Source organism: Triturus cristatus, chromosome 5_1 (genome assembly GCF_964204655.1).
Source record: "Triturus cristatus chromosome 5_1, aTriCri1.1, whole genome shotgun sequence".
In the NCBI taxonomy this organism is placed as follows: Eukaryota; Metazoa; Chordata; class Amphibia; order Caudata; family Salamandridae; genus Triturus; species Triturus cristatus.
In genome coordinates, this window is record NC_140587.1 from 53,707,600 (window position 1) to 53,722,175 (window position 14,576).

General features: G+C 43.4%; 1 protein-coding gene across 1 annotated transcript in view; it reads left to right on the forward strand.

Moving 5' to 3' along the window:
• The window catches only part of LOC146830152 (uromodulin-like), a 369,504-nt gene that overhangs the window by 209,462 nt on the left and 145,466 nt on the right, over nt 1-14,576 (forward strand). Inside the window, exon 4 of the mRNA XM_085604401.1 lies at nt 2,575-2,792. Within this exon, the coding sequence (XP_085460527.1) occupies nt 2,575-2,792 (218 nt within the window). The remainder of the gene's footprint in view (nt 1-2,574; nt 2,793-14,576) is intronic.

Consider the following 14,576-nt stretch of genomic DNA (forward strand, 5'->3'; position numbering starts at 1 on the left):
AACAGGAGGCTGGTGGTGGAGTCTGATGTGCCTGAGACTCCTGCAGCAGGCTAGCTCTCTTCTAGCCCTTGGGTGATTGCTGTAGTCACAAAATAAAAGTTCCTTCAAAGTCCTTTTCCTCTTCTTCCAAGTCCAGTAGTAACCACTGCAGGCCAGTCCAAGAAACAGCACACAAGCACAAGGACAGTCCTTCTCCTGCAGATTCCTGTAGTCACACGGACAGAGGTTCTTCTTGTTGTCCAGGAGCAATACAAATTGTAGGGGTTGGGGCACAAATATTTATACCCCCAAAGTCTTTGTTCTTAGGAGCCACAAGTCTCTGAACCCAGCCAAAACCAGTTCTGCCTAGCCCTGGAGCACTTTGTTTACCAGGCTGCATCCTTCCTTTCAGAAAGAGGGGGTCTGCCTTCAGACGCACAGTGGGAGGTGGTGCCAGCATTCACCTTGCCAGGCACAGCCCTATTCAATTGCAGGAGCTACCCCTCCCCTCACACCAAGGCAGATCTCTCTATTCAACCTAGGTCTGACTCAGCCTGCCCTGTCCCTCCAAAACCAGACAACCAATACACATAATAGCAGAGCACACTGGAAGGCTTAGGCAAGAAAGTACCTATACTCTAAAAGTGGTGGTTTCAAAGACAGAAGATAAAAATAACCTTCACTAAAAGATGTATTTTAATATTCTGAGCTCAGGCATACGAAATTCGTTTTTCTACCATGTTCTGTTGGTCAGTTAGGACTATAGAATGTAATAGCCAAAACCTCCTATTCTGGCCTATGGAGAACAGGTAGCCTTACAGTAGTGAAAAACGAAATTGGGTGTAATTCACTACTAGGACAAGCTACACACATCAGAGCATGTCCTACCTTACACATACAATGCACCCTACAATAGGGGTGGCTGACATGATGCCAAGGGAAGGTTCAGGGGCTGGGAAGTGGGTGCACTTCACAGCCAAGATGGCAGTTCTGGACTGCACGCAGACACTGCAGTGGCAGGTCTGAGACACGCCTTACAAGCTGCTTCTGTGGGTGGCACAAACCAGTGCTGCAGGCCCACCAGCAGCATTCGGTTTACCAGCCCTGGGCACACATGGGCCACGTTACTAGGGACTAACAGGTAAACCAAATAAGCCAATCATGGATGTACCAATGCACATGTCATCTTTACAAAGGGAGCATTCGCGCTGTGGCACTGAATGCCAGTGGCACAGCGCCCAGAGCATCTATAACCAGCAAAAAACAGAGGAGACACAGCGAAAAATGAAAGGGAGACTCACGCCAATGGTGCCAGGTCTAACATTCAATGTTTTATTTATTGATGTATTCTTATTTGCAATTGTTACAGATTCTTCTAACGTAACATGTACGCACAATTTGAATTTTGTTTTTGATTGATGATCAAATAATTGTTTTGTGAAGACATGTGATCAATTATCTGGAGATAAATATTGTGCCAATCACAATTGTTTCACTTTCGTCATGTTTGTGAATAATTGGTTGAAATATTCATTAATTTTATTCAGCTGTGCACCCAGTATACTGGTGGCAATCCACCAGATGTTAGCTGTGATTCCTACTTCTGCCATAGTGCCCTCTCTTTCCAGGTTTAACTCCTCTATATCTAAACATGAGAATTAATTTGGCTTGAAGAGAAGTTTATTGGTAACACCTCAGACACAGCTTGGAATGTCATGTCGGAACATTCTATTCTTCGAAGGAAGAGGGAGGGCATAGGCAAAGGGTGAACCCTTATGGAGGATACCACACTGCACCATGCTTACATTTTTCCAAAGAGCTGGTTACCCAGGCAACGCAGATGCGCTCCTCGCAGCCCTCACGTTGACCATCATAGTTTCCGTCTCCCGTGGCAGGAATCGATGAGCTGGTGGGAGAATGGTTGAAGGATGATGAAGTTCAGAAGAATGGAGAGGACACTTTATAAGTTTTACTTCATGGCTATCATCTCGTTCAGCTTTTGTAAAGGAGTTGTGGACGGTACTTCTTACCTCATATATTGATCTTCTAAATCACATGCACTGACCTCAATTGTGAAGGCTTGACCATGGAACTAATGCCTGAAATGCACTTCTCAGGTCAGGTGAATGGCTGACTGGAAGAGTCTAAAAGCCCCTTTCTGTATGCCTGTGCATATGCATGTGAATACCTGTGCTGTATGTTGTATTTGTGTGGAGTTTGAGTGTCAGTAATTTGTATTTCCACATAGCTAATGCGGTCTATAGCGAGACCTAAAGAAAGGCAGTGAAACAGTTACAAATACAAGGAGTCCAACTCGGTTTCCATGACTGCCCCCTTGCTTCGACCACTGACCTCCTTGGCCTGTACTTAGGGGTGGTGTCTGTGATGTACTTAAAACATGAACACCATACTTTAAGAGAAAGACTTTACTCAGTGCAAATATGCTGAAACATGGAGTCAGAAAATCTCAGTGTGCATTTTGTGGTTATTGTGATTGATTGTTAGGGTGTGTCTCGCAGATTGATAAACTACAGGAGTGGTAAATAATCTGTCTGTGCATGTGAATATTTCTCAACCGGTTGTGTTTTGTTGCAGGTCGCAGTGACATCGTTCCCACTGTGCAGTGTGAAGGTCCAGTAATGACAGTGTCTCTCAACAAGTGCCTCCTGGAGAGGTTCGGGTACAGCGTCCCGCAGATACATTTTGCGGATACGAGCTGCATAACCACAATGTATCTGCAGCTGGAGGGAAATGAGCGGGTGGTCAGAGCTAGCATTTTTGCACGGGCAGGATGGTGTGGAAATAATATGACGGTAAGAAAGGATACACTGTGTGCATTTCAGGCCTTTCATTTCGCAAAGGTGGTTGTTGTCATATGACATATTTACTTCAGTGCAGGAATGCATTGTGCAGTAGTGTTCTTCAACTCTTTCCTAAATTGGAGCAACATTGGGGTGGTCCTGAAGGAGACAGGGTTGCTGTTCCAGATCGTGGGTGCATGACTTAAAAGGCCGGCTATCTTGTTTTTAAGTCTGCAGTCTGATGGTTTCCTGGCTGAATGATACAGCTGGTTTAGAAGATGGTGGGCTGGGAAGGAGAGTCAATGGAGTTCCATTATGATGGGGTGATGTGATCATATTTTTTCAGGCCCTGGATGAGTCTTGCTGCAGTGTGTAGAATGCCTCTAAGCGGTGCCAGTTCAGATTCTGATAAGCAATGGAGCAGGGAGTAAACACTATCCAGATGCAAGAGCTCTACGATTCAAACAACAATTCTGATGTCACTTTCTGAGAGAGCTGGTTCCAGTCCATCTTTTTTTTGACAGTGTGCTGCTCCTCGAGGGTGACATTGATGTCCAGGGTGAATCCAAGTGACTTGGCATTCGGTTAAGTTCGGATTCGAAATGATCAAGGTTCATGTTTTTATCATGTCATGTCATATCAGGTTTGTAGGGTTTCTTGTTTTTTGTTCTTGACAAATAATAAGAATTCTGACATGGTTGGGAAGAGCTTCGGGTAGGTGCTGAACATCCATGTCTGGATGATGTGCGGGTAATGTTTGAGGCTTTGGATGTCTGAATAAATGGAGGCTTTCAAATAGAGTTGTGTATGACCAGCATAATGGTACATTTGTATGATTTCTAGACCACCAAGCGCTATGTGGGATCCAACAGCTGGTAGACACTCAGCAGATTCAAGGCTTGTGCAGGTGAGATCTAACACTCGCTAGCTGCTCATTAGTGTCAGAGATCTACTTCATGTGCAATCAAAGTGCTACTAGACACTCAGCAGATGCGCTGCTGCTAAATGGAAGATCTAGCAGCTGTTAAATACACAACAGACTCACAGCTACTTCATGTGGGATCAAATAGCTGCTAGACACCTAGCAGATGCACAGTTGCTGCATGTACGGTCTCATAGCTGCTAAATGTTCACTATTATAGCCATATAGCCCACTGTAGAGGACAATACCAGCCATTAAAGGTCTGTTCTAGCATGAAAGGCCTGAGCCGAAGGCTTTTCCTCATTCGGTGGGTCTTAATTTAGAAGTTACTTACTTTCGGTAACACTCTTTATGGTACATAATATTTCTAGCTGCATTTTCCTCACCTTTACAATATCTCCAAGGGCGAGCCTTTTTTTTCTGAAATGCACCTGTGATCCACTAGATGGTGCCATATGGCTCCTTATTGACTACATAGTAGCCTGAAGAGCGTGGTTTCTAGCTGCTATGTTGATCCAACCTGTAAAATTGTTCACCGCCATACCCACCTACTTATTTGATTTGAACAGAACCTCAAGCTCACCTCTGTCTATTTTCTGCAGTGGGCGGCACTTTACAGCGTATGAAAGTTTGGAGGGGCGGTAGTTGTTTTCTGGTACCATTACATTGAAAAAAACTGCTCTGTGATCTGTTCACGTTAGTGGTAAGACTTTATGACCAAGCATTTGCAGTACAATAGATCTTGCTTTAGGGAGAGTTTAAGCTATCGGCATTGTAAATAGCAATGCCTTTTATTCATCTGATTTGATAGTTAACACAGAAATAAAAGGCATTGCCATTTACGATGCCAATAGCTCAAACTCTTGTACATGCGAGACCTATTTCACTTCAAAGAAGCGACCAACAAAGTCTCGGGCTGCTTGGAAAGTGAAAGCGTTCATGGCATGCTCAATGTTGCAGGAGAGCATGTCATGCCTGCAGTAGGAGAAACACATTAAGGAAAATAGTGCTTACGGAATAAATAAGACCTACCGTGTAACAACAGAAGTAAAAGGGCCAGTTCTCATTAGGGGTTACAAATGAAGACAAGGCGGTACTAAGCAGGGAATAACAAGCCTATTAACGAATCAGAAGCCAGCGTTTACGAAGGACAATGACACAAGCCAATGGAAAATATGGATGGAGAGTGGGCGGGGCTTCAAGTCCATTCTCGAATACAGCATGCCTCACAGAGCAGCGTATGCGCTGCCCAGGATCGACCTAAAAATGAGGCCACATACATGTCAATACTGCCAGATGGCTCCATATGCCAGAGCTGCTGTGTTTTCTCTTTCCCCGGAGGATGTGTGTTTTTTAAGTCTGGTCTGACAGCCTAGCTGACGGCAGATCTATTGTTGTCAATGTTTTAAATTACATGAAGAGCACTTTGCCTCTGCCCAGACGACTATTTTTCTTTTCACCTCATGCTATATTATCAGCCCAAGGTATTTTTATGCCTCTTGTGAAGGCACCAGGCATTATTTTACATCTCAAAAGTATAACATATGTTGAATACTAAAATCAATCCTGTTTTTTTTACAACAGCAGAGTTTATCAACTCTTTTAGTCAGGAAATGCATCACAGACAAATAGACATTTATGTTTTCGACACACAGCCTTAAAAGCACACAGCCCATCTGCTTTACAACAAAACACGCATTGGCAATGCAAATGGCTTTAATGTGGGAACGCATCAAAATATAGCATACACAAATGCAGTTTGCATCCATCAGCACCTTAAAGTCAGACCTGTTGAGTTTGCCAATGCTTGTTTACACATAGAATAAGCTGCTCATGGCACCTGGCAAAATGGAAGATGCTTCTAATGGTGTCCCACATTGGGTTTGTGACCCAGGACCCACAGAAACTTTGAACAGCCGATCTCCTAAACGTGCACTGGAGAGATACAACAGTCAACACTGCTCCTGCACTTCAACACTGAGGATGCCTTACCCCACGCCTTCCTACATCATTTCTGTTGCATGCATCTGTCGCGCTGCACCACTGTCATCTGCACATGCGCACACCTGCACGCCTCCGTGGGCAAGATAACAGCACACACGTGACAGCAAGGACAAACAGTAAAGAAACAGAAGCAGGTGGTGCAAATTGTTTTTGCCATTTTATATACTGAAACAACAGTTTTAACCGACTGACCCAACATAAACAAGACTGGTATGCTAACTGAAAATAAAAAAGTAACAAAATCTTTGAAAATGCAAACACTTAGAACACTTTGTAACATTTAGTGGCTACTAGTGTCTGTGTAGCGCCCAGACCCTTGTGATGAAGACAGAAGACATCTGAAAAAAGATGTTTGTTAAAAGTTTAGCCCATCATTTAATCTTTCCTCTTTGAGAAAATGTTTCCTTTGTTCACTATGCCTCTGTATTTTTCCTTTTATTAAAAAGAAAGAAAATCCAAGAGAGGCCAAAGGAGGGGGAGGGTCACCTCGCAGTGTGCCCGGGGAGTTCCCTGTCTGCATGGGAACTCTTCACGACTGACAGCTCCATCTAGGCCCTCTGTTATCATTGAAAAGGCCTTTTTCTCAGAGTCGGGCCAGTGGAGGGCATTTGGTTTGATGGCCCCAGGGGGAGAGAGAGGAAACAAAGTCGCCGTTTGCAGTGCCAGACATTAGCAAAACAAAGAAGCTGGGAGGCGATAAAAAAACATAATTAAGGCAAAATTCTACCCACCCCCAGAAAAAAAGAATAAATACAGGACGCCCTCCCATTGTTTTTAACTTTAATCCCTTTTATCAACAAGATTAGGAGTATTGCTTTGAAAGAGGGTTTAGCTATTCGAGAAACGTGCCCAATGTTACTTATTTAGAAAGTGAAACTGTATGCTTAGTCGAAAACGCCTGGGGAAATAGCACATGAGAGCGAATGCTAGGGCCGAGCTAACTGTAGCCTAATCCTTTTCCCCGGAGGCGTTTGGAAAGACTTGAGCAAGAATTCTTTATTTTTCTGTCTGCCTCGCTCTCTTTCCCTTTCCCCGTTTACAGACGCGTTATTTTTTTCTCTTTTATGCCTTTTCTTCCTCTCACAACAGCCTCGGTTTTAAGCGCACCGTAAAAAAACAGTAAAACGGAGACGAAGTAACCGAGGTTTTGTTGTGTTTAAGAGGGGACGCAGTGCAGCTGCTCTCTGTCTTCAGCCAGTGCCGGTAAAACTGAGGTTGTTGTGAGACGAAGAAAGGGCATAAAAGATATGGGGGCAGATTTACACGCTCCACTTCTGACTTTCTAAGGCCATTCCGGAAAGGGTAAACGCCCAGACTCCTGACCCAACATTTTATCAGCATCGCGTCCTACCACTTTTTTTGCTCACAACTGGCAGACGCAGGGATGGGGTAGGTGGACAGGTGTCAGCATCCCGGCAAATTTGTAAGTCTTTTCATTCGAGTAGGGACTTGGAAATCGTGAAGCGTTGGCTCAAAAGCATGTACTTTACATTCATGGGTGCATTTTCCTTTCCACTTTCCACTGTCTTCCAGCCCGACAATGTGCGGGCGCCCATTGCTTGAGCCAGAGAAGAACCACCATGACAGTGGGAGGTATCGACCTGGAGCGGTATACACCATGCAGTTGCAGCCAAATTATAGGTCCACAGGCTCACTGCCCGCCCTGACTGATTTAGAGGGTATTTTAATTGGTTTTATCTCACGTGCACTTTAACTTTATAGTTTTGGTCCTGAGGAAGCGCCAACGACCATTAAGGCGACGCAGGCGCGAAACATGTCGACCTATGACCTTTCTGACACCCAGGCATAGTGTGCCGCAGGGGCAAGATTTCACACAGCAGTTTAATTTGTGAAGGGTATACCATCTAAAACATTTGCTGCATGTTTACCCTTTATGAACTGATTCATCACTATGCACGCACTATTTTTACCCTCATCGGACCCCCACCCCACACACCCGCATGCACCATCCGGCAGTCCAAAAAAGATCTCCGATAAAGAGACCCTTCGGGGGACCCGTGGGGAATTGCAGCGCCGGCCCCACGAGGAGTAAACGCCCGATGATGAAGCATGACACTCCTTGGGGTGTGTGAGGGCAACAGAGGACTATTTGTGTTCCTTCATTTCACTGGTGGGTCCCCATCACCTAGGATCTCTCTTTTTTCTTCTTTTGTTTTTCCTTTTTAATAAATGGGTGACTTTTTGCACCTTTATGCATTGGTGACTGTTTGCACCATGCAATAGGAACAGTGTCCTTTTGTGGTTTTGATATTGGCAGATTTACAAGACCATGCGCCACATTTGCGTCACTTTTAACATGGGAAAAGTGACTCACGGGACTTGTAAATCTGCCCCATGGTTTGCACGCTGCGCATTCAAACCAGGCTTCTGCTCGCCTGGCTCTTGCAGGGGATGGCTGAGGCTGAGGGAGGAGGAATGAGGACGCGTTTCCGCCTGCCGATGTGTGAAAGTGAAAATGCGCATGGCGTGCTGAAAAGAAAAAAAATATTTGCAATGCATTTAAATGCCAGACCTATGGCATGGATAGAAGTGGCCGCCATTGTCCCGGCTGCTTGAAAAGAGAAAGCACTCATGGGGCGCTGAATGTAAGCAAAACACGTTGTGCCTACAGTGAGAGAAACTCAATAAAGAAAATAGTGCTTACAGACTTAAGAACACATACCGTGTAACAACCAACGAAAAAGGGCCAGTCGGCATGGAAGGTTACAAATGAAGACAAGGCGGTACTAAGGATGAACTAACAAGCCTATTTACAAATCAGAAGCCAGCATTTACAAAGGACAATGACACAAGCAAATGTGGGCGGAGAGCGGGCGGGGCTTCTATTCCATACTCCACTACAACAAGTCTCGAAGAGCAGTGCATGCACGCTGACTCTAGGCTCGACCTAAAAATGACTGCAGGATTATTAATAAAAATTCCATCCAGTGTACGACTGGGATTATGGTCGGTTGAGTGACGATCTGATTAAGATCAAAGCTTTGTGGACAATTGAACAAATGCTCAGTGTCACTATTATCTCCACTTTCTAAATGAAAATTGAAATCTCCTAACAAAGGAACCTTTGGGAATTCCATGCAAAACTCAACAAAATACTGAACGGATGCTAAGAAGATGTCTTTGGGGCTAGGTGGATGATACAGTGGCGACTCCTCCATTGGGGCGTGTGGGCGTCGCCCCACTGCTTTCTCGCAGTGCGAGAAGCAGAAACATAAAATGGTAAAACTACCATTTCATGTTTCTGATTCTCGCACGGCGAGAAAGCAGAAGTGCCTGGTTGGGGCAGGCAGGTGGGCGGTCCTGCTCAAGGGCAGGGGGGAGTGGCTTGCCCACTATTGTGGTCCCTGACTGTTTGTTCGGCTCCAGGGGCGACCAAACAATTCATGCACAGTCTACATTGTCTCTATGTAGGCTGCAGCCTACATACAGAAAATGGCCTCCCTACAGGCGCCCGGCTGGGGCGCTGTCTGCTGCACCACACCAATCACAACGCTGCCATTGCAGCGCTGTGAATTGGCTTAGGGGAGCGGAAGGGAGGCTGCTTAGGTTAATCGCAGGCTTGGCCGGGAGCAGCAGGAGCTTATGGTATGCTTAACAAACCAGTAGGTCGTTGATAAACTTGAAGCACCTAAGTAACAATTTCAGAAGTAAAGGCGCTAAAAGACATAACACCATATCTATCAGATGGCTTTAAATCCTGTATATAACGGAAAAAAGAGTGCCCTATCGTATGCGTTTGAGTTAGATTTTCTTAGCAATCTATTAAGACTGGGAATTGAAAGGACATTTTTTTTTTTTTACCTTTGAACATGTGTTTTTAACAGGCTGAGTTAATTAAATCATGACGGTGAGTTCACCCGTCCTGCGCCTCCGCTGGAAAGCGTAAAGGCACACAAAACAAGCCGAAAAACACACAGCAAGCAAACCCCGGGAACGAGCTGTCATGTTAAAAGTTGAAGTGAGGTGGGCGCCGTGTTGATGAAAGAAAACACGCTACGCTCCTCCGGAAGTGGCCGGGATACTGCCACCATGCCAGTAATAAAGTCCTGATACTAATTTAAAGGAATCTTCTTGGAATCTCCTTTACAACCAGGACGTGCACAGGCGTGTGCGCCAGAAACATACAAAAGCTGTCAGTGCAAAGATGGGGGCACACATTCCAGAATCACCCAGTTTCCTGTAACTTGGACGGTGCACCAAGTGCGCTGGAGGAGGAAGTGAAGCATTTACATGCTTGTATTGCGCATGTGTTATAGAGTCAGGCAAATTAAGCCGTCAGCAACGCGACATCAAAAAAGAGTGCAATCAGCCAGCCAATCCCACAACAAACAAGCATTTCTTAATGCAATAGGACTCGTATTTACGCGAGACCTATTGCATTGGAAACGGGAGGGTGGGGGTCCAGGAAGGCACGAACGGGAGTGGGGGGGTGAGGGGGTGGCCTGAAAAGTGATGGACTGCGGGAGAGGGTGGGTGGAACACAGGGCCAAAAATAGTTTTGGAGTAAAAGGGCCATTAGCCAGGGAAGGATATAAATGACAACATGGCCGTCAGGAGGAGGGACTAAGAAGTCGAAAACAAATCAAAAGGCAGCATTTATGATTAAAGTCAATCAAAAATTTGGCCGGAAAGTGAGCGGAGCTTCCTCCCACTATAGTGTATACTGCATGTCTCGCAAAGCTAACAGCGCGTTGCGCTGCAACGCTATGCGAGACCTAAGAAGGCACTTTTCTAAGCACATAAAGTTTAGCTATTCAAGTTTTATTGGTTATGAATTTATTTTCATTAAACCTATTTTATAAGCATCATAAAATGGGAGGACAACCTTGCAGACCTTTGGTTCCGTTTTTCGCGGGAAGTAAATAGTACGCTGTGAGACAGCCTTCGCATAAATAAAAACATGAGTATTTCTTTAAAAAACGACATCACGTTAAAAGATGAAATATACGTGTTTGTTTTCGAGGTGGTAAAAAAAATCATCCTCTGTCACATCAGCCTCAATTTGTTTCTGCACGCATGAAAGGCGAGGCAGCGAAATTACTCTCCTGTGGGACCCCCAATGGCAGTGCCCGCTGTGATGTCGAATGTAACATCTCCAACCTGCTGCAATACCTGATTTTTTCACACCGAAGGATTCAAATCAATATATAAGAGTTTACAGCTGAAATATCATGTTTAGGAAGATAAGATGTGATTTAAAAAAATGAGTCACACATCTACATACCCACTATATGCTTAATATTTCGGATGCTAATTGGTCATTCCACCGCTCTCGTGCTGGAATTCTGTTTCAAACATCCCTCAATTGAGACAAAGGGCAGAGTTTTGTAGAACAACCTGCATCTAATACTTAAGGTAAATAGGGCCTGGCACATTAGATACTGGATTAGTTTTAACAATCAATGTCAAACAAGAAAAATATAATGATGGGTTTGCATTTCACAGGCCACAGTTGAATATTCCAGTTCCTTTCGAAATATGTCAGGACGATGGGGTCTAAAATGTTCCCACTATCTGCCAGGAGACTGCCTTAATTACATTCGAGCTCGTGGCAAACTTTGCCGCGTTGTTATCTGTCTTCAACAGTCACTTTGATGATCTGCGCTCTTTGGCACCCAACACACTTCACTTTTCCGTCTAATTTATAGTTGCCACTCTCTTCATAATTGCATTTCAATCTTTCGAATCTGGGCTGTTGGCTGATCCATAGAGTATATTGCTTTCATTTTGCGCGCCTAGGATGTCAGCAGAACAAGCGATAGAGCAGAGAATGGGCACGAAAGAGATGGCCAGCGATGCCTGTGGAGCCGCTGATGTATTGGTGAAATACAGTCGCATAACAGAGGGCCAAAAAGTACCGTAATTTGCTTGTTGGCTTGTAATTGTTGCCTTGCACGGCCTGGCGTGAGTGCTTCGAACTTCCATTTTCTTGCCATATGCTCCCCTGCTGTGGTGATTGATTCTCAGAGGTTGTGTTGGCGGCCGTGCTCTCTACTCCTGTTTATGATACATTTGTGCTGAAGGTTGCACGTGGCAGTGATCACAAACGTCCTCGTGAACAGCGAAATTAACTGTTCAGAAGTGCTATGTAAATCCTTTGCCTTTGCTAAGGTCCTTTCATCCAGTGGATGTCGGAGGTACTATTTACAATACTTAAAGCAAAGGTATGTGTTTATTTCAATGTACGGCGTTCAAAGTGGAAGCCAAACGATTCCTAATGAACAAATTCTTACCCTAATAGGGACAGACTCTAGTGCCTGTTGACATTGCTCTTACTAGCATTGTACTTCCATCTGATTCAGCCCCCCCTTACTGCATACTGTGACTCCCTCTTGCTGCTCGCCTACACCCGTCTATTAAATTACCCTCCTGGGTGCAATTGTACTGTAATATATATCATCCAATGCTGCTCCCCAGGCGCGGCTGCCTCCTCGTGGCCTCTGCCCCAGAAAACACAGAGATACACTGTGAACAAGCCTGCAGGTCAGGCGAAACGCATCTAGCATTTTCAGCTGGCATTAAAGAATTTTGCACAGACACGGCGTCGATTGCTTTTTGAAGAAGTTTGGTGAATATATATATATATATATATATATATATATATATATATATATATATATATATATTCTGTCAGCTCACAGATCCTTCATCTCCTGTAAGTACGAGCCACACAAATCCAGTTGAGTTGCAATATTTTAATATTTACGGGCAAACAAAAATGACGCGTTTCGAGCAAACTTGCTCTTGGTCACATGACCATAGGTTCCGAGTTCAGTGTATTTAAAGTCATACAGGAACATAGACAACAGACTTTTCAGTTCATTCATTTGAAAGAAAAATAACAACGGTATTTAACTTATAAATCATCAAGCTGCTATGCAATGGTATTTATAAACATAAAAATATAATTTAAAGAATTTAAAAAATATACAGGAACACCATTTGTTTTCTAATGCGTCTCCTGTGAAAATCACATATATAAGAAAGACAAGCAGAATTTACATACTTCATTGTGTTGTGTTTATGTAAGTACAAATCAAACTTATAGTAAGTCAAATTAAACATAGGTTTTGCCGCCGACGAGATATACAGAAAAAATAAACGATTCATTCTTCTTAGGTTTCACCAGAAATCAAGGTATAGTACCCTATCAAGCTCAAGAAAAGTGTGTTTAGAACTCTGTTCATTACATACTATAATAAAATTCACGGTGACCCTTAAGGAGATGGTGCTAAAATATAGTCACCAAATACTCCGTGCTCGTATCAGATAACAGTAACGGTGGTGTCTGAAAGCTTCCAGGTCCCATCTAGATGTAAAAAACAAGAATAAAATTTATATTAGAACACATAGTACAGTGTCATTTGAAACACACATATATAATGTAGTATTTCTGGACTTCACCTACCAAAAGAGAAAAGATTTTAAATTCAGAAGCATATCTACAGCAGGGGTCATAAAATCAACCAAGATAAATTCTGCAGTCATTATTGGCGGCCTATTTCAAAAAATGAATAAGTTTTCTAGTACACAATGTTTCATGAATAATACCATGCATAGCAGCTAAAAAGACGACCTAAACTGAACTCATATAGCACGGAACAGTAGTAACTGGATTTCTTGAGGCTAAAACTACAACTTATCAACAATATACAGTTTACAGATGCACATGCATCTCTTCGTCATTATTCATCCCGAATGGGGCTACACTTCCTGCTTGTAAAATGAACTTGGATTCTGCTCTACGTAGGGCCTGAATTCTGTTCCCTCCTCGGGGGTCTTTAGTTATAGTATCTAGGGCAAAAAACTTCACCTTGGTCCAATCTCCATTGTGTTCTTTATGAAAGTGTCTGGCTGTACTATAACTAAAGTCTTTATTGGTTATGGCACGCCAATGTTCCAGTATTCTCTTCTTCACTGGAAAAGTGGTAGAACCTATGTACCACTTGCCACAAGGGCAAGTGATCACATAGATTACAAAATCTGTGCTGCATTGTATATTCTTGCGAATATACCACTTTCTCTTGGTTCTCTCGAGGATTACCTCTTTTACATTAACGCTGTGGCTGCACGCTTTACATTTTCCACAACGATGGAACCCTCCTATTTTGTCTAGCCAGGTGGGTTTGGTGTTACTGAAGTGGCTTCTTACAATCATATCTTTAATCGAGGTACCCTTTCTGTAGGTGATCGCTGGATATGGGCCTAACTTCTGTTTGAGTATCTTATCATGCGTCAGGATATCCCATCTTTTCTTAACAATCTGCTGGAAAAGATTAGATTGCGAATTAAAGGTGGTAATCAACCTGATAGGAGCCTCTGTTTCAATTTGTTTGCTCCTAGGTGCTTTGTACAATGCCTCGCTTCTGGTAATAGCATCTGCTCTTTTCTCACCTTTCTTCAGCATTATATAAGGGTATCCTCTATTGTTTTTTCAGTGAATTTCTAAGGTTTTTTAAATGCTAATTCCTAACTATATCAGGCCTGAAACCTATGGTTTTTTCAGTGATTATATATATATATATATATATATATATATATATATATATTCACTGAAAAAACCATAGGTTTCAAGGGTGTTATAGTTAGCTGGACTTTTCACTTGTACAAAACCATTGAAATCCCCCCGTTATAGTTAGTTCAGCTAACTATAACTCGCGCGCCCGCAATGCACTGCTGATGACGTCACATATTACATCACTCATGACATGGTCAGTGACATCACTCATGACATCACTGATGACATCTCAAATTACATCACTGATGACATCACTGATGACATCATCCAGTGAATGTGTGTTTTTCTGAAAATTAAATATGTTTTATATATGTATATCTCAAGGTCGATG